Here is a 21,398-nt window from a genome sequence, read left to right as displayed (position 1 = left end):
CTCTTTTTTTATCATGGATTCCCATTCTTCTTAATCGAGTCTTCCTTCGAGTTTCCTCAATCAGCTTGTTTCCGAAAAGCTAACCACCTCAAACTTCCTGATTTGGAAGAGACAAATCATTCCATTTATAAGGAGCCAAGGTCTCTTAGATCATCTGGATGGAACCACTCCAGCCCCGCTAGAATTTGTTACGAGAGAAGAGAAAGATGATAAAGAGGCAACTTCAATTGTATGTCAAAAATGCAGAATATCTCAACTGGGAAAGGAAAGAACAATCAGTAGTTGCATACATTACCTCTACATTGTCTCAAGAGGTTCTTGTTGCAATCCCTGACAATTGTACAGCCATGCAACTTTGGAAGAGATTGGTTCAAACGTATTCACAAGTTTCACATGCGAGGATGGTTTTTCTCAAGAGGGAATTCCAGTTGCTGAGAAAAGAGTCCATGACCATCATGGAATATCTAAATAAGATTAAGATTATCACAGATCAACTTGCAGTTATAGGATGTGCAGTGAGCGACAGTGATATGGTACAACAAACTCTGAGTGGACTGGGATCCGATTATAATATGATTGTCACTTCACTATTGTGCTTGCCTGCTCTTCCTATTTTTGATGAGTTGCAGGCTAAATTAATTCAGTATGAAATGACTCTGAAAGGGTTTTCTGAAGAAAACCACACTCATACAAATTCTCAAAATGTTTTTGCCACAGGGGTGACTTACGGTCGAGGACGGGGGCGAGGGGGACAAGGGCGAAATGGACACGGAGGACGTGGATTGCTTCCCACTCCAAATATGTCGACCCATGCTCAAGGACAAAGATCTATCCCCACTTGCTTTCTTTGTAACAAAAGGAGGCATATCAAGGCGAATTGTTGGCACAATCCTGAAAATAAAGGAAAGTCTCCACAGACAGAACCGAAAAGGAAGTCCAGCAGTATCAGAGACAGTGGAGAGATTAGAGATCTGTTGATATCAGCATTGTCAGAATTGAATTTAAAGCAGAATGACCAAGGAACTTGGTATGTTGACTCAAGGGCAGCAACTCACGTGACTGGTGATGCAGGTAAACTTTTTAAACCTATTTCTTATTTTGGTAAAAGTAAGATTGTCACTGGAGATGGATCCCACCATCTTGTTTCTCACGTTAGAAGATCTGTCATTCTCATATCACATTCTACTCTTGAACTTTCTGATGTCCTTCATGCTCCCAATATCAAGAAAAATAATGTCTCTGTTTCTAAACTTGTTGATGATAATCATGCTTCAATCGAATTCACTCATTTCTCTGTGCAGGTCAAGGACCTTCGCACGAGGGAAACGTTCGCCAAAGGAAAGAGACAAGGCAATATGTATGTCTTTCAAGAAGCTTCATGTCATTTCGTCCACTCTACTCATCCGGATTTGAAGTCTTCATTAGAGTCGTGTTCTTTTCCTTTAGCAAATGTTTTTAGTATTTTTGAATGTAATAAATCTTTCTTATGGCACAGTCGGTTAGGACATTGTGGGAGTCATTTTATTGAGAAACTTGTTTCTAATAATCTCATTCCAAAAGAAAGTCTCAATGTGGATGAGAGAAGTCAAAAGTGTTTCAGTTGTCTTTTGTGCAAAAGTCGTGTATTGCCTTTTGACTCCGTTAATAAGAGAGCTTCAAAGCCTTTTGAGATAATATGTTCTGATGTATGGGGGCCTGTCCCAGTTGCCTCTGGATCTGGAAGCAGATACTACTTAATTTTTGTTGATAGTTACTCTCGATACACCTGGATATATTTCATAAAAAATAAGTCAAAAGTTTTTCTTTTGTTTCAAAACTTTCTTTCCTTAGTTAAAAATCAATTCTCTAAGTCCATCCAATTTTTCCAATGTGATGGAAGAGAGCAGTTCTCATCTAGTAACTTTATTTCTTTTCTTCAAAATAATGGGATAGGAAGAAGGGTGTCTTGTCCACACACATCTCAACAAAATGGGATTGTTGAGCGAAAACACAGGCATATCGTTGAAAGTGCAATGAGTATCCTCCATGACAGTAATCTTCCCATCAATCTGTGGACAGAAGTTTTTCATTCTGTCGTATATGTGATAAATAGATTACCTATGGTTGTTTTGGAAAATAAGTCTCCTTATTACTGTCTTTTTGGGGTTCATCCTAATTATCATGATTTGCGTACTTTCGGATGTGTTTGTTATGTGCACATTGATCGGTCCCTGAGAAACAAGTTTCAGGACAAGGCTCAGAAGTGTAGATTTGTGGGATATTCAAACGACTACAGAGGATATAGGTGTTATGATCCCGCTAACCAATGTATCAGAATCTCAAGAAATGTTGTCTTTGATGAACAAAATTTTGATCACAAAGTTGGCACAGCGGATATGTCCTCTACCACAATTGAAGTTTATTATCCTTGGTTGAACTCAGAACTTTTTGCTAGTCTAAATGAAGTTTGTTCTCCAGATTGCGTACAGCAAGAAGAAGAAATGTTTGAGACTATTGGTGCATCGAGATCACAGAATGGGGAAGAAATACCATCATTGGTACCGGGCAGATACAAGGGCATTTCCTATACTAGACAAAGAACGACCGTGTTAGGCCTTTTAAATCACGCCCCAGCAGTTGCACCTACTTCCTCTCATATTCTTGAGGTCAGAAGATCGAATCGCATGTGATATCCTATTGATAGGTGGGTCAGCTATAACAACTTCTCCTTAGATTTTCAACTCTTTTTAACTGCCCTCAATAAGATGAACCTATTATGTACTATCAGGCAGTCACTTCTACCAAATGAGTAGAAGCCATGAATGATGAAATGCAAGCCTTGCATGAATGTAGAACCTGGGTAATTGTTCCTAGACCACCTGACAAAAATGTTGTCGGATGCAAATGGATCTACAAAATAAAGTATAAACTAGATGGGACTATTGAACGATACAAGGCAAGACTGGTGGCAAAAGGGTTCACCCAAGAGGCAGGGCAAGACTATGATGAGACCTTTACCCCAGTGGTGAGAATGGGAACGATTTGAATTATTCTTTCCTTGGTTGTTGAACATGGATGGAAGTTGAGTCAACTTGATGTAAAAAATGCATTCTTGCATGGGGATTTGGAGGAAGTTTACATGGAACAACCCCCTGGATATCACGAGCAAGATTGTAAAACACATGTATGCAGGTTAAAAAGAGCTATCTATGGCCTAAAACAAGCATCCCATTCTTGGTTTGACAGCTTCTCACTTGAGATTCAAAAGCATGGATTTTCACGCTCTCTAGTAGATCATTCATTATTCATTTTTAGAAGGCAGAATGTGATCACCCTATTACTAATCTATGTGGATGATATTGTCATCACAGGAAACTCTGAAGATCACATCAAAAAAGTGAAAAATCTATTAGGGCAGAGGTTCAAAATGAAAGATCTTAGTGCCTTGTGTTATTTTCATGGTGTAGAAGTTGATAGCCAGACTGATGGCTTGACTCTCACTCAACACAAGTATATGGTAGACGTTCTCAGCAAGGCAGGTACGAAAGACTGCAAACCTCTAGCAACGCCCAGTGTGCTCCACCAAAAACTAAGTACTCATGATGGAGACCTGTGTGAGGATCCCAACAGGTATCGCAGTCTTATAGGGATATTACAGTATCTCGCATTCACTCGACCTGATATTGTTTATTCAGTCAATCAAGTGTCTCAGTTTATTCATGCACCATGTACTGGATATATGGAGGCGATTAAGAGGATACTTAGATATCTGAAAGGAACAATTGGAGATGGGTTGATATATTCTCCAAAATTGTTTGGCAAGGACATGCGTGAGCTTACTGTATATTGTGATGCAGACTGGGCAGGGGATCCAGATGAATGAAGGTCTAGATCAGGATATTGTGACTTTATTGGAGGATAGTAGAAAACAAAAGGCCGTTGCTAGATCAAGCACTGAGGCCGAGTATAGATCCATGGTTGCCGCTACTGCCGAAGTCACATGGATCAGACATTTACTAACTGAAGTGGGAGAAACGATCTCTCGATCTACCTTGTTGTGTGACAATCAAAGTGCTCTCAACATGTCATTCAATTTAGTACATCACAGTCGTGCTAAGCATATTGAGATTGACCAACATTTTGTAAGACAAAAGGTTGAAGAAAAAGAGATCGAGCCTGAATTCGTTAATACTGAAAGCCAAGTTCCAGGCATATTTACAAAGGGCTTAACAAAAGATCGTTTTTTAATGCTTAAAAGCAAGTTGTTCATGGTTCAAAACCATGATCAACTTGAGGGGAGGTGAAAAAGTAGTGTTTTGTATATTATATAAGTCATACCGAATGTACCATGTATTCTGGGTCTGGACATTATACTGGGTCTGGATATTATACCAGACACGGACCCATATTGTATAACAAAACATAAATACATGTTCTAGGTCACGATTTCATTGATTGAAATCGTGACAGCCGCAGCCCCTCTTCTCCTCTTCTCTTCTCTTTCTCACAAACAGATTCTAGTGGAGAATCTCACACACATTACAATGGATTGCCACTTTATCCAAAAAAAGATTGAGTGGGATGATCATGTTTGCACATGTTACAGCACAAGGCCAACTGGCTGATATTTTTACCAAAGCTGTTAACAGGAACCAGCGTGCAGATATAGTTAGCACGTTGGGGGTGATAGATATGTTCACCCCTAACTTGAGGGAGAGTGCAAAGAAAGACATAGAAGTTCATAGTTATCCAATATATATTAACTAGTTGACTTTTTCTGTATACATGTCAAACCTGACCCTAATAGGGATAAATCAGCCACTCTTTGTAAAATGCTTTATGCGAGTAATAAATAAAGGGAGAAAGTTTTACCTTAATACCGTAATCCTTGATTTTCCAGCTCTCTCTCTCTCAACTCTTTATCTTCTTCGCCCTTTACTTCTTCCTCTCTCAACTTCTCACTGATTACAGGGATGACCACAAAGTTTGGAGGGCATATTTTCAGCTGAAGAGGTATATTGTTACCAATAAGAAAGGATAAGTTTTAATTCTTATTCCTCTCACCCTTGTGGATCCTTTCTTATGCTTCCAATCAGTTATGTGCCTAGGCTTTGAACTTTCAATGTGTTGCCATTTATTCCCATGCAATTGTATTGTAAACAATTGTTTAGTGAATAAAGGAGGAGGGTTGCGGTAGGCCAGTGACAGCCAGCATAAAAACTTAGTCATACCCTATGAATATGAACCAATATGAGAATTTCGTTGGGGCATTCTCTATAGGCCCGGAGGCAGTGATAAATGGGCAAGGGTTGCTAGGTCGTCACCCAGAATCGACGCGTCACACCGGCGCCCGGGTGTGGTGTCAAATAGGCAAGGGTTCCCTCACTTTGTTGGACGGGTGGGGGTAAAGAAGTTAGTCCAAGACCATAAAATTAGGTTAGCCACTTGGAACATAGGGTCTTTAACTGGTAAGTTGGTAGAGTTAGTAGATTTTATGTGTAGGAGAAAGAATGATATTTTATGTCTACAAGAGACCAAATGAGTAGATAAGAAAGCAAAAGTGATAGAACCTTGGGGATATAAGATTTGGTATACAGGAATAAATAGGAATAGGAATGGAGTAGGGATTGTTATGAGTCGTGAGTTTATAGATAATGTAGTTGAGGTCTGTAGGAAGGGTGATAGGATTTTACTTATTAAATTAGTATTAGGTACGGATATTATTAATATTATTAGTGTTTATGCACCTCAAGTAGGTTTAGATGATTCCATTAAGCATCAATTTTGAGAAGATTTAGATGTAGTAGTACAAGGGATATCTTATGGTGAAAAGCTTTTCATCGGCGGTGACCTTAATGGACATGTAGGCATTAGTAGGGATGGATTTGAGAGTATCCATGGAGGCTATGGTATAGGAGAAAGAAACGAAAGTGGAGAAAGGATTTTAGATTTTGGTTTGTCCTATGATATGATCTTAGCAAACACTTGGTTTAGGAAGAGGGAGTCTCACCTAGTAACATTTAAAAGTGGGATTAATACGAGTCAGATAGATTTTTTCCTACTTAGAAAGAGAGATAGGGGTTGTTGCATTGATTGTAAGGTTATACCAGGAGAAAGTGTAGCTACACAATATAGAGTTTTAATTTTAAATCTTAGAATTAGACAATGCCGCAAAAGGGATAGACATAGGATAGATCCTAGAATTAAGTGTTGGGCACTAAAAGGAGTTAAACAAAGAATGTATGTAGAGCAGGTACTTAAGGAAGTTGATTGGTGTCTCAAGGAGGATTAAGAATCAATGTGGAATAAGATTGTTTGTGGCATGAGAAAGGTCGCTAAGGAGGTATTGGATGAGTCTAAAGGCGGTGCACTGCAAGGTAAGGATACATCATGGTGGAAAGAGGATGTCGAATTAGCTATTAAGGTTAAAAGAGAGTGTTATAGAAATCTAAGTAAGAGTCGTGATAATGAGAATTTGGAGAAATATATGATAGCAAAGAAGGAAGCTAAAAAAGTAGTTTGAAACGCAAAGAATAATGTATATAAGGAGGTTTATGACAAATTGGATACCAAAGAGAGCGAGAAGGATATTTATAGGCTTGCAAAGATGAGAGATAGGAAATTGAGGGATCTGGGTATGGTTAGATGTATCAAAGATGAAACGCAAAGGGTTTTAGTCAAAAATGAGGAGATTAAGGAGAGATGAAAAAATTATTTTGATAAGCTATTTAATGGAAGTCATGCTCAGGATCTTGTAGACATCTCCATTCCTTTTCATGAGATGAATCGTGACTTCATGTGCAAGATTCAAAAGAAAGAAATTGCAGAGGCTTTGAAGAAAATGAAATCAAGAAGGGCAGTTGGCCAGATGGTATACCTATCAAAGCTTGGAAATGCTTGGGAGAGAAAGGTTTAGAATGGTTGATAAATCTTTTTAACAAGATTTGGCGGACAAATAAGATGCTTAATGAGTAGAGGAAGAGTACTTTGGTGCCTCTATATAAGAATAAGGGTGATATACAAAATTGCACAAACTATCATGGTATAAAACTCATGAGTCATACTATGAAACTTTGGGAGAGGGTGATTGAGTCTAGGTTGAGGAAGGTTGTCATGATATCGGAGAATCAATTTGGTTTTATGCCTGGAAGATCAACTATGGAAGCTATACATCTTCTTAGACAACTTATTGAGACATATAGAGAGAAAAACAAAAATTTGCATATGGTTCTTATTGATTTGGAGAAGGCATACGATAGAGTACCTAGGAACGTTCTCTGGTGGACAATGATGAAAAAAGGTGTTTCTCTCAAGTACATTAGTATAAGTAAAGATATGTATAAAGGAGTAGTAACCAATGTCCACACTTGTGGAGGGATGACAACCAATTTTCTTATAACGGTTGGGTTACATCAAGGATCTGCTTTAAGCCCTTTTCTATTTGCTATAGTGATGGATGAGCTTACGAGATCAATTCAAGAAAATGTGTCGTGGTGTATGTTGTTTGCTGATGATATTGTTTTGATTGATGAGTCTAGAGTTGGGGTTAATGCCAAGTTAGAATTATGGAGACAGACATTTGAAGCAAGAGGTTTTAAGTTGAGTAAGAGTAAGACAGAATATATGGAATGTTGGTTTAGTAAGCAACGAAGTAGTGATGGGAGTGTAGTGAAGCTTGGTGAGCAAGAAATACCGGTAGATGATTGTTTCAAATATTTGGGATCTATCATTCAAAAGTATGGAGAAATTGATGAAGATGTAAATCATAGGATAAAGGTTGGGTGGATGAAATGGAAAAGTGCAACTGGAGTGTTGTGCTATCGCAGAATGCCATTGCGGTTGAAGGGAAAGTTTTATAGGACGACTATTAGGCCCGCTTTACTATATGGTACGGAATGTTGGGCTACTAAGAGACATCATATTCAAAAAATGAGTGTAGCTGAGATGTGTATGCTTAGATGGATGTGTGGAAATGCAATAAAAGATAAGATTCGGAACGAGGAAATACGTAAGAAGGTAGGTGTTGCACCCATTGAAAATAAGATGAGAGAGAATCATTTACGATGGCTTGGACATATTCGGCGAAGGCCTAATGATGCTCCAGTTAGAAGGATGGAGAAATGAAAAAATATATTAGTTAAAAGAGGTCGGAGTAGGCCTAGGAAGACTTGGATGGAGATGATAGGAAAGGATATGAATGCTTTGAACCTCACCGAGGACATGGCATTGGATAGAAATGATTGGAGGAAAAGGATTCATGTGGAAGACCCAGAATGATTTTCTTTTTTGGTTCATATCGCCGACCCCAATTGTTTTGGGATGAAAGCGTAGTAGTAGTAGTTGTTGTTGTTGTTGTTGTTGTATGACATAACAAAGGACCTTTATTTAAGAATAACTTTTGGGGTCGTACTTATATACAACTGTTGTTAGTTTCTACTTGGTTTATCATATATCTGTCCTAATTTCCCAGTTCTCACACATGAGTTGAATCTACATACCAGATCAATGGATTCAGGCTACTTGAGAGTGAACATTAAACATAGCATCTAAAACTATCAGCTAGTCCAACACATATATTTTGAATGAGAAAGGGACTTGGGGAATGAACCCCAAGCATCACTATGAAGTATGAACTAAGCAGAATGGAAATTAATCTCATATAGTAATAAAAGTTTCTCACTACCTCATGGTTTACCCATCCTTTGGCAGCACAAATGCATGTAAAATATGGATACAAACGGTAACTATGTTCAAAGTTCTCTAGGAGACAATTACACAGAAAGATCATTTAGAAAAAACACTAAATAATTCAAGACATTATATTAGACAAAGTTATACCATATTGAGGATACAAAGGAATATGCAGATATTTCTACAATGAGATATAAGATGGTAATCTACCTGCAAATGCTATCTCCGGGAGCTCAGCAGGAGGAAAAGATGATGAGAGTTTTGCAGCAGCAAAAAATGTCAATTTATTTCTAAATACCTACAAGAGGCATTAGAACCTTACATAAATATCCTAAAGACATGGATATTCTGATTGATTATTAAAACAAAGAGATCCAAATCTAAATCATCAAGCCATCTAATCTGCATTTTTGTGAACCCCTACATAAGTAAGATAAATGAAGGATATGTTGGCTGTATACGAATGAGAACACTGAATAGTTATAAAGCACAACAAAATTGCTAAGATAAATGCCTTAATCTGTTAAGGTAATTTTATATACACCTTTGCCGCCAAAGCATAATATATGATGGACAAAAAGGGAAATATGAATCCAAATGAGAACAATGTATCGTACTATATGTATCATAACTATGGACTAACTCGATACGATACACATTCGTATCACGATACAAGTGTGTGTATCGCATGATACAACCCTATATTGTTATGTATTGTGTCGTACAATACAATGTGTCGTGCGATACAAGGTGCGCCTTACAATACAAGGTGTGTCGTACGATGTGTCTGGCGCACTTTAAAAGGGTTGAAACTCAACTTTTTTATTTTAGATTTTAAAGACCTCTCTAGGGCTAATTCTCTAATTTATGTAAAGGCCTTTAGAGGAGAACCCATGCACCCTAAGAGGCATGAGCGATTTGGGGGCTGATTCGTGCACAAGGGAGAGAGGGCTTCTACATATTTCTCACGTCAGAGTACATTTTCAGCCTTTTTTCACTCAAGAAAGTGGGCTAAGGTGACAAATTCATATTCATTACTTCAAATTAAATTTTTTTGGGAGAAAATAGCATCAAATGATTTGGCATGATAATAGCGCACTCAAGTAGTGAGTGGAAACCGATTGAAAATCGAGTACAACTATTGTCATCATATTTTTTCGGGTGGTATCTCTCGGTTGAAGCATCATTTAGCCAGGACACATCAGAGATTTGCCGAATGCCGTAAAAAGACAATGCCAGCAATTACTCGCTGGTCTGAGAGAAAAAATACAAGAAAAAAAGATGAGTGAGGCAAAATAGAGTATATGCAGCCCTGAGAGGATGTGTATAATGAAGATGAGCTTCCTACTTTTGATCCTACAGCCCCTAGCATAACATCAGGAGAAGACGATAATGATGATGATGATGATTGGGATTATATTTTCAAAAAACTTTGATATTTAACACTTAAGTGTTCATAAACTTAGTTATTTTGTTTTTTTTTGTAATATGAAAGTATGAGCCTGGTAGCATGTTCTTAATTGCAAGATACTTAATATTTTGCATTGTTCTTGCGAGATATGCATGCAATATTATCTATATTAGTTAATGTTTGATGATGTCGTATGCAACTCATAGAGACATAAATCCTTCATATGTGATTTTCTAGTTGTATTTTGTGCAATTCATCATTGTTCCATGTGTTATGATCTGTTTAGATTTTTGCTATTTTTCTGATTTTTCATGATTTTTTTGCAAATTTTGGCAATTTTTTATGATACACTATGATACGAATCTAACTTTGGGCCCGACTGATATGTGTAACGATACGTTATTTACAACCTTGGTTGCACCGGTTTAGCTTCTTGTTTCCTTCTTAAACCAATGTACAATAATCCCATGTTGGGGCTCTTGATATAGCTATGCTCCAAATACATTTAATCAAACCCTCTAGGGTTTGGATTTGAGGGTTAGAAGGCACAAAAATGTGTGTGTATGATGGAAATGGGTAAATTTAGGGTAAATAACACCACTATGACTTGATTTTGAGGGTTAGATAGGGGTTTTAAGGTAAAAAAAGGGCTTTAGGGTTCGGTTTCAAGGGTTAGAAGCCAAAAAAAGTTGGGTAGGATGAAAATGGGTGAGATTTGAGGCAAATCACACTTCTAGGGCTCGGATCTACCAAAAGCCCTAATTTTTAAGGTGAATTTAATCTCAAAATAGAGTGGGTGGGCTTAGAAAAGAGGTTTGTGGAGGGTGAACATGCAAAAACAGGGTCAAAATGACCCTTGGAGGCTAAAAAATAGCCCCTTCAGTGGCCGATCACCACTTTTCTGGCACCGGAAAAGTAAAAAAAGGTGGTCAACTCGTACAATACGGAGTGTATCGTATCATATCATACACGCATGTATCATACAAGTCATACCGTATCGGTATGATTAATGTATTGGCTCCCCGACCGATACTACGATACAGCGTATTACTAATACACTACCCTCTAGGGGCATTTTAGTGATAGGTTTATAGGAACTGGATCATCATACTTTATCAAATGCGGAACCAAAAACTACCAAGTTCCTTTCGTTACACATGCATGCAGGCATATGTGTGTGCATGTGCATAGAGAGAGAGAGCATTAATCTAGCCTTTACCTTGATACATTCAAAAACTTTCCACCATTGTCTGATACCAACAACCAGATGTGTGTGTGACATTGGCGAAGACTCAAAGATGTAGATCACATCAAAAGGCACAGTGAGTAGCTCCATAAAGTGCAAATAAACATATACAAAAAAGCACAAGCATGAAACATAGAATTCAGATGCATCAACACAATTTTGATCCTTCACCATTTTAACTTACAAGTGGTCATGATGCTAGAAAGTTAATGCCATCATAGACAAGAATAAATGGTAGGAATGTCAATCCTAAGCTTAACAAAAGAGAATTGATTAACAGCGATGTGAGTATATAGTAATATATAGATTTCTTTTCAGTTGACACCATCATTACAATATCTCAAGATAGAGAACAATGCTTTCCATCACACTAGCTAAGCTATTAGATCAGTTACAGCTTGGCACAGAATACATACATGTTGGAGAACACAAGGCTAGTTAAATTAACCAAAAAATAACTTGAAAAGGAAAATACTCATACATTATCCTCAATCCGTTCTCTCTCTGTATTTGTAGAGAAGGGGATATTATCTAGAGGGGCAGAAATGTCAACATTGTAGCCAGCTCTTCTCAATTCAATCAACCTTCTGCGTCCCAATAACTGTCAAAATAAACAAAATATGCTTATATTTCATGAGAACGCATAAATTTGTGAAACATTTCTAGTCACGGCATACATTATCTTCAACACATGAGAGAATCTCTTTGCTTGGTTGTATTGCACGAAACTGCACACTGTGTGATAGTTTAATTTCTTTCTCTGGTGCCTTTTCTGTTGATACATGATCAAAAACAGATGTCAAGAGCAAGGTGGAGAATTATAATGAGAAGGTGAAAGCAAGCGCAGCTTTGGTGATAAACTGCACAGAATTTCTCAAATTTCATGCTATCTAGAAAGTAGGGAAAAGATGTTTTACTTACAGATGCAGATCAAAGACAAAAAAATTCAAATAGCTGCAGACTTCTATGTTCAATCAATTTAGGGGGAAAATAGTATAACCTAGTAGAAAATGCTTGAACTCTAGAAATATGTGTGAACTTGACATCTATTTACTACTACTCATTAAAAACTACCTACAAAAAGATAGAAGAAAAACATAAACCAGCACTCAAAGCATTTGCGGAATGACCCCAACGGACCCTCGAAAATAGAGATGATGTATAACGACCCCAACGGACCCTCGAAAATAGTGAAAAAAAAATTTAAGCATTTGCGGAAAACCTCCCAAGGATCCGAGGCACATCGCAGATTTAATATAACAAACCACAAACAATTCCATGCATTGAATCAACTTGAAGTAATAAAATAAACTTCATTAATTTAATCAATAAGTCAAAATGTCTAAGAATATAAAATTGACTATATATCCAATCATGTGCTCTAGTCAAAACTCAAACACCAATCACAAGCCTTGCAATCTCCAGCTAGTCAGTCTAAGACATCCTGTAAAATTGTTTTAAGAAAACAGTTAAGAACCGAAGTCCTCGTACGAATTCTTCTAAAACTCCAAACAGGAAAGGAAATAGCATAAATCAATTCATGCATAAATTTCAAAGGAAATATCACAAGCAATAACTTACCACAACTATTTTAACATTCAAGCATTCAACAAAATATCATTCAAAATCAAATATACATAGATGCATGAACTAATGTTGAAAGGTAAAATATGCATGATTCAATGCACATGCATGAATAACTTAAGTTATTTATCAAAGTTGTTTTTTGCATGTATGTCCCTATTAAATGCACACGAGTTTAATTTTCACTTTTTCTTAAAACTGCGAATACTAAAAACGAGCACAATTCTTAAAGTTCAAGTTAGGTTCTTAGTCACGCAATTTGTATTTTATTTAATGGGTTCCCCACACTTGTTCCTCAACCGATATCAGAAATTAACATCATCAATCGAAACATTAGAAATCAACATCTAATGCCTGGATATCAGAAAAATCAACATCCACTAACGACACTTTCTTGATATACCAATAACTACAGTTGGGTCAACAACAACACCCCCAAGTAAAGTGGCTGAAAGCTCCCTAAAACCGTGGCCGAGAGGTGAACCACATATCGGGTTCTAGAGCACAATCACACACAGAGTTTTAGCATCCTCACGGTATCTCATTACCGTCATCCAAGATTCACATACTATGGAAGGGACATCAAGGAAGAGATTAATTACATTGTTTGGTCTCTTTTACCATTTCAAATCAGTTACAAGTTTTTTAGACAAGAACCGTTTTACAAATCAACATGCAAAAACAATTTCGGGCCTTGGCGCTCAAAATTTAATAGTGTAATTGAATTTGGAAAATCAATAATTTGTATATTTCATTATGCAATGCATAAACAAATCAACAACATTGGAATAACACATGCTCCTAGCTTATATAGGCCTGCAGTGGTTCACATCTGACCACTTACATATCTCAAAAGTGATTTATGCAGATTAGAAAATTTCAGTGAACATGAAACACAGTTTCCAAACATGTTCACAATGCACATTCAAAACACAAAAAAAAATGCACATTAAGCCAAGCACATACGCATGTGAATACAATGCTTGTAGACCACACCATTCATGATTAATTTCATGCATATAATCAACCAAACATGCATATGATTAGAGTCATGCAAACATCGAATTATTTTCATATTCATGTATAAGATATTCACAATTACAAACTGATCAGTCTGGGATCAGGTTTATATATCAAATCAGAAAATACATTTTTCGATCAAAATCATGTACATGATCATGTACATAAATCGGTTATGCTGAAATTTTTCAAATGTCGATCATGCTAATGTGCATACTCAAATCATGTGCACAAATCGGCAAAGCAAAAAATATCAGTGTGTTGGTCTGGTTTATGTACATGATCAGATTCATTCCAACAGGATTTGAGGTGGATGTTTCTCCCAACAATTATGATATGTGATTAACTGAATATGTCAAATCCAGTTCACTGAAGGTGAGGTACTGAAGGGCTCCTACTATACTTTGAAATCTTGTTGACATCTGAATGAAACTTTCACCTTCTTGATCCAACTTAATTTGTATATTTAACTCAAGAGGCATCTTTATAGGTCTACATTCTTTCAACTTAAATCTATTTAAAAGGTCTATCACATACTTGTATTGAGTCACGATGAATGCTCTAATTATCATAAATACAAGAAAATACCTCAATGGGCCTAGGTCTTTCATGCAGAACTATTTTTGTAATACATTGGATTTATATTGAATTACTTCCCTAATAATCAAATCACTTGCATACATAAGAATCATGATAATTGCAGCCCCAGCCCAATGTATAAATAGAGAGTAATTACATCGACTTTGAATGAAACTAAGTGAGCAAATTGTCATGCTAAGAGTGTCAAGGCATAGACAAGATGCTTGCTTAAGCCCATATATTGTTTTAAAACTATAATTTAAGGGGTTTCATTTGGGGCATGTAGGTGATGCTCCATGTATACCTCTTTGTGTAATCTCCATACAGAAACATATTTTTTACATAAGAGCAACAATCCATGGGTTGAAGCCAATGAAAGGACAATTCTGAAGATTCCCATCCGAACCATGGGGCAAAACGCCTCAACAAAATCAAGACAGTATTGTTCAGTGTAACCCTTCACCAACAATCTAGCGGTAAACAGTACCATACTTTCATCAGCTTTATGCTTGATTTTGTAAACCTATTGCCAGCCCACCACATTTTTGTCTTGTAGCTGATTGGTTATATTCCAAGTATCATACTCATGTATTGTGTCATAATATAATCACTCATTGCTTTCACCCATTGCCAGTTTTGACATCGTTCATTAAAGAATTTAGGCCTCTTAACATGCTCTATTCCATCAACATAAGTTTAGAAGGTGGGTGAAAATGGCTCACATGTTACCCACCTATCAAGTGGATCATGCATTTTCTGAGAAGGACCATTCATTAAGGTACTTGTTTCTCCAAGGGTATTGATAACATGTTGAGCTTGCATAGTTGATTGCAAGGTTGTATGTATTGTATGGTACGGTGCGATGCGATACATATAGTTACCATACAAAAAATTGATATGATACGCACTTGTATCGCGATACGACTGTGTATCGAATTTGTCATAGGAAACGTATCTTGTATTGTATGATACGAGGCGTATTGTACGATACAGTATGATACAGGTCTGTTTCCTACGACAAATTCAATACATAGTCGTATCGCAATACAAGTGCGTACTTTAAAAGGGTTGAATCATAATTTTTTGTTTTGGGTTTTAAAGACCTCTTGAGGGTCGCCTCTCTCATTTGTGTAGAAGCCATTAGAGAGGTATCCCCGTACACTAGGACTCGTGAGAGCGATTTGAGGGCCGATCAGCAAGAAAGAAATAGGGTTTTTGCTGTTTGTTCAAGTAGGAGTGCATTTCCACCATTTTTCACTCAAGAAAGTGTGTTAAGGAAAAAAATCCTATTTTTTGCTTCTTATTGAGCTTTTTTTAGGGAGGGTGGCATCAAATGATCCGGCATGGCAATGGAGCACTCGAGTAATTAGTGAAAACCGATTGAAAATGGAGTGCAACTATTGTGATACTGCTATTTCGGATGGTATCTTTTGGTTGAAGAATAATTTAGTCGGGACACATCTAAATGTTGCGGCCTGCACATCAAAAAATTTGTCGGATGTCGTGAAATGGAAATGTCAACAATTACTTACTGGTCTGAAAGAAAAAAGACAAGAAAAAGAGATGAGTAAGGCAAAAATAGGGTATGTGCAGCCCTGAGTGGACGAAGTTGAGCTCCCTACTTTGATCCTACAACCCCTAGCATAACATCAGAAATATAAAGTTCTGCAGCGAAGGAAAAAGATGTGGCCAGTGTTAGTAATAGTGTCGCAGGCACAAAAATAAGAGGAGAAAGAGGAGTAGGAGGGAGTTATTTAAGAGGAGGTAAAGCTAGAGGCTCTATTAGGAGTTTTTTTCCTCCTAAGACTACCCTTTGGGCGTAACTCGACATTCGTACTGCTATGACTCCAACATTTAGTCGAGCATGCGAATGTCACAGTTGGGAGATGGTTCTATGATGTCTGTATTCCTTTCATTGCAGCAAATTGTTTTCATTTTCAAGTCATGACAGATGTTACAACTAATATTGGGTCTGGATATAAAATGCCTTCATATCATGCCTTGAGAAGAAAAAATTTAGATACTAATATGAATGAAGTGAATGAATATTGTGATGAGATGAAGCAGTTATGGAGAGAAACTAGGTGTAGCATCATGGCAGATGGGTAGCCAAACAGAAAGTCAAGGATCTTGATAAATTTTCTTGTCTATTACCCCAAATGAACTATGTTTTTGAAGTTAATTGATCTGTCTGATATGCCCAAGACAACATATGTATTGCTCAGAGCATTTGATTAGGTTGTGGAAGAGGTTCAACCTCAAAATATTGTTCAGCTCATTTCTGATAATACAGTAAATTATAGGGCAGCAGATAAAGAATTGGCAGAAAATGTTAGGTCATTCTTTTGGACTCCGTGTCTAGACCTCATGCTTGAGGACATCGGCAGCATGGATAAGATAAAGCACATAGTTGAATGTTGCCAAGAAGTTACTAAATTTATTTACAATTGTGCATAGATTTTGAACTTGATAAGAAATTCAACTAGTGGTGTAACTGTTGAGTTGATTCATAGTGCAGTTACTAGATTTGCAACGAATTTTTTTACAATGCAAAGTCTAGTAAATAATAAAATTGCACTTTCAAAAATGTTTTCATCAGATGAGTGGAATGCATATCCCTATGCACAAAAAAGAAAATCGAGAGAAATTGTAGATATTATATTCAGAAGTGAATTCTGGGATTCGTGTGAAGTTGTTGAGATTTACTATATATTTGGTGAAGATGCTTTGATTGGTTGCCAGTGAAGACAAACAAACTATATGTTATCTTTATTAGGCCATGGATAAGGCAAAAGAGGCCATTAGAGATAATCTGAATGAGAAGAAAAGTTGTACATCCATATATGAAACATCATTGATCATATGTGGACTAGGCAACTTCATCAACCTCTTCATGTTGCGACATGTTATTTAAATCATGCATTTAGATACTCCCCTATATTTAAAATAGACAGGGAAGTCAACAAGGGACTCTTGGATTGCATTGAAAGATTAAAACATGATTATAGCGTTCAAGACAAAATTCATAAGGAAATGAAGATTTATGATAATGCATTTTATGATATAGGGAGATCTGCAGCAGTGCGAAACCATATCACGATGAGTTCAGGTAATTTATTTTGTCTATTTCAATTTTAATTTCATATTGTTATTTAGTTATGATGTTTTATATGATTGTATATGTTATTGTCTTATTGATTTTTCATTTTCTTGTTTTTTTTCAGATGTGGTGGAACAGGTTTGGAAGTGATGTTTCAAACTTAAGAGCTTTTGTCATTCGCATTCTTAGTCAAATGTGCAGTGCAAGTGGATGTGAGAGAAATTGGAGTGTCTTTGAGCAAATACATATAAAACGAAGAAATAGATTGGAGGACAAAAGACCCAATGACCTCGTCTACATTTGCTACAACTTATGGTTGAGGCAAAAATATATAAATTTATAAAATTTATTTGTCAATTTCATGTGTTTATTAAAGTTTTTTTATATCATACAAAACCCAACTAATTTTAATTTTTTCATGTCATCTTTTTAGGTAAATAGAAAAGTTATCATCATGGAGACACAAAGAGCAATTTGATTCTATTAGTTTAAAAAAAATGATGTAATGGATGCATGGGTTCAAGAAGAAGCAGACATTTTGAATGAAGAAGACATTCAGTGAATAAACATGGAAGAATCTTAGGACGTAAATGATAAAGAGGCCATGTACATTGGAGATGACGTGAATGTCGAAGAATAAGGAGGAGAAGAAGAATATAATGATGATGATGATTGATGGTATATTTTTTAAAAACTTGGTTATTGTTTCATGTGTTATTTTTAAAATTTTGGTTATGATATCTTATGCATCTCATAGATTCATGTGATTTTATGGTTGTATTTGCGCAATTCATCATTGTTTCATGTGTTATAATTTTTGCTAATTTTTTTCTGATTTTTCATGATTTTTCATGATTTTTTTGAAAATTTTAATTAAAAATTTATGATTTTTTACTATATAATATGATATGATATGATACGTATCTTATTTTGGACCCGACCGATATAGGTAACAATACGTACAACCTTGGTTGGTTAATTATTGATGCAGTGGGTTACCGGCTGCTGCGACTCTTGGATGTTGAATGGATGGACTCGTCCACCACGTCGTGCAAGACACCGCAATGATAAGCAACAAACACAGGATGTTGTTCGTGTGCTGTGGGTTGAACCGAAGGCACGACCCACGTCGTGTGATGACAGTGAAAAGATTCAAAGGAAAGGGCCACCGAAACAGTAAAACAATACTCTTTATGCTTTATTTTCAATGAGTAGGATAAGACAAAGCCAGTCCAACTAACAGGAAACAAGGAAATAAATAAAGAACAAATGCACAAGGTTGTTGCACTGTGCCTACGTCTGACAGAAAGAAATAAAGGAGAAAACAACAAAAGGTAAAGTTGTTGAAAGAAGAAAGGCTGCTGCAATTTTTTCTGTTCACTGCCTCCTGCACGCAACCCTAGAGGGGTTTTTTAAGGCCCTGCTGGATCCGGGTCTCGGGTCCGGTCCCGGACCCGAGACAACATCCATTTGTTGCTGGATCTGGGTCGTATGGGCCTGTGTTCCTCATACTGGTCAGGAGTGCTCTATTCTGGCGCCTTGGTACCACCATCTGGATCGGACCCACCACCTGGATCCGATTGTCAGTCCCCATGTGCAGACCTGGTCCCTTGCCTGGGTCATTTGGTGTAGAATGGACCCAATCCTGCTTTGCATCATTCTCCCCTGGTTGGGAAAAAGTCGGCACTGACGACTTGTTGTTCTCACAGTAAGCATTTAGATCATACTCAGTAAATGTAGGAGAAAAGTGTCAATTTTTGGGGCAGCTCAAGGAAGTGAGGTCGGTCTAGTAGGCCCGCGAGCCAGGGAAGCCCGGGCTCCTTGGTGGGAAGAAAAACTATCTTATGGCCCTGAGAGACAAATGTGTACATGTTCCTATGGCCATCGTGAATGGCCATCGTGAATGGTCTTTCGGTCAAACTGCCAAGGACGCCCCAAAAGGTTGTGGCACGCACTCATAGGGGCCACATCACACCACACTTCATCGTGGTAATGCTCCCCCATGAAGAATCAAACTAGGCAATGCAGGGTGATGAGTACCTCGTTCCCCCTCTTGAACCATGTCATTTTATAGGGTTGTGACAATTTTTCTGTGTTTAAGTTCAAGGCGGTCACAAGACCCTCGAACACCATATTCTCGCACGCCCCAGTATCAATGATAACATTACATGCACGCCCCTCACAATTGCACCGGGTTCTGAAAATATTATTCCGCAACCATTTTGTCGGGGTCGACTCTGGGGAGGTGGTCAAAACTAGGGGTGGCAATCGGATCGGGTTGGTGGGTCAGCATACCTCAACCTGAACCCGACCTGTTTATTAAACGGGTAACCCGACACGACCCGCCAACCCACTTAATAAACCGGTTGGGTCGGGTAAACGGGTTGGCAGGTTAGCCGGTCGGGTTGGCGGGTCGGGTTGGCGGGTCGGGTCGGCGGGTTGGCGGATTGACCCTCCCGCCTAACCCGTTTATTAAACGGGTGAGCCGGGTTGGCGAGTTGGCATACCCCTAACACGAACCCGACCCGTTTAATAAACGGGTTAGGCGGGTCGACCCGTTTATTAAACGGGTTCGTTTTTTCCCAACCCGAACCCGCCTAAGAGGCGGGTTGGCGGGTCGTGTCAGGTTTTGCCACCCCTAGTCAAAACATGACGGATAGTTAACAAATTTTCAAGGCTGCCATCGAACTCTACGACTTTCATCCCGTCATTTTCCTCAACAGGCGTCTCACCCTCGCTCTCACTATCGGATGCAGACTCGATAATGTCCTCTACTAAATGGGTGTTCTTACTCACGGTGTGACACTTAGACGCGATATGACCCGACTCTTGACATTTAAAACATCGAATGGTGGACTCACTGGGCTTACCTTTGGATCTGGTGTGGTATGCTGGTCCAGATGGATCAGTTTTGCTAGGGTCGACTCCTAGGGTGGACTTTGAGTCTTCTTTCCTAAGGGAGCTCGCTCCCCTGGTTGGGAAACTCGAGTTGGGTTGACTGGACTGGTCACTACGGGATATCTTATGTTCTTGCCTCCTTTTCAGTTTTTCCTCCACATTCATGGCATAACTACTGACCTGATCCAAGGACTCGACTGTGATACAACTGAAGTCGTCAGAAATGGCAGGACGGAGACCAGAAATATACCTCGTGACCTGCTGGCAGTCTCCTCGATCTGCACTCGTAGGGAAAGACGATGGAACTCGACAGTGTAATCTGACACAGTATTGGTGCCTTGACCTAGAGTCAGGTACTCCTTGTATGCTCTCTCGGCGTGATCTGACAGAACGAACTTAAACTGCATCAACCGCTGCATCTCTTCCCAAGTCTGTACACGCTCTAATCTTTGTCGCTCCCTCGACCTCTGCAACTCAACCCACCATGTCTGTGCTAGGCCTCTCAACCGAGTAGAGGCTAAGGAGACACGACGGTGCTCGACGACATCGTGGTAGTTAAGGAAGAACTGGACGGCATATGACCAATCGAAGAACTGCTCCGCATCGAACCGACCTGCGAACTCTGGAAGCTCCAACTTCACCCCATACGTGGAGGGGCGCTCTGGTGCTCTCTGTTGTCAGGCCTCCACCATTCCTGCAAGATGCTCGTTTCAGAAGGTGTCATCATCCCACACTGCTTCATCTCTGTGATCATGTTCGCCTGGCTGCTGGGGTTGACGAATGTCGGCGACCTGTTGTCGGCGCTTTGGTCACGCCGATCCCTGTTGAATCTGCCTCGGTCTGGCTGGCCCGTGGGCGGGAGCCATCTGTGGTCAGCATTGTGGCACCGG

At 38.4% G+C, this 21,398-nt stretch overlaps 1 protein-coding gene across 3 annotated transcripts in view; it reads right to left on the bottom strand.

Moving 5' to 3' along the window:
- Positions 1 to 21,398, bottom strand: part of LOC149826597 (P-loop containing nucleoside triphosphate hydrolases superfamily protein) — a 100,426-nt gene that overhangs the window by 71,552 nt on the left and 7,476 nt on the right. For 2 of the 3 annotated variants that reach the window (XM_090020074.1, XM_090020073.1), the window contains exons 2-4: positions 12,005 to 12,099; positions 11,809 to 11,928; positions 8,881 to 8,968 (exon numbers count right to left, since the gene is read on the bottom strand). In XM_090020074.1, the coding sequence (XP_089876200.1) occupies positions 8,881 to 8,968; positions 11,809 to 11,928; positions 12,005 to 12,099 (303 nt within the window). Of the gene's footprint in view, positions 1 to 8,880; positions 8,969 to 11,300; positions 11,373 to 11,808; positions 11,929 to 12,004; positions 12,100 to 21,398 lie in introns of all 3 variants that reach the window. The other variant, XM_090020072.1, reaches the window with a different exon arrangement.

The sequence above is a fragment of the Nuphar pumila genome, chromosome 10 (genome assembly GCF_984573655.1).
Source record: "Nuphar pumila chromosome 10, dmNupPumi1.hap1.1, whole genome shotgun sequence".
Lineage (NCBI taxonomy): Eukaryota > Viridiplantae > Streptophyta > Magnoliopsida > Nymphaeales > Nymphaeaceae > Nuphar > Nuphar pumila.
This window is presented reverse-complemented; position numbering and strand designations above follow the sequence as displayed.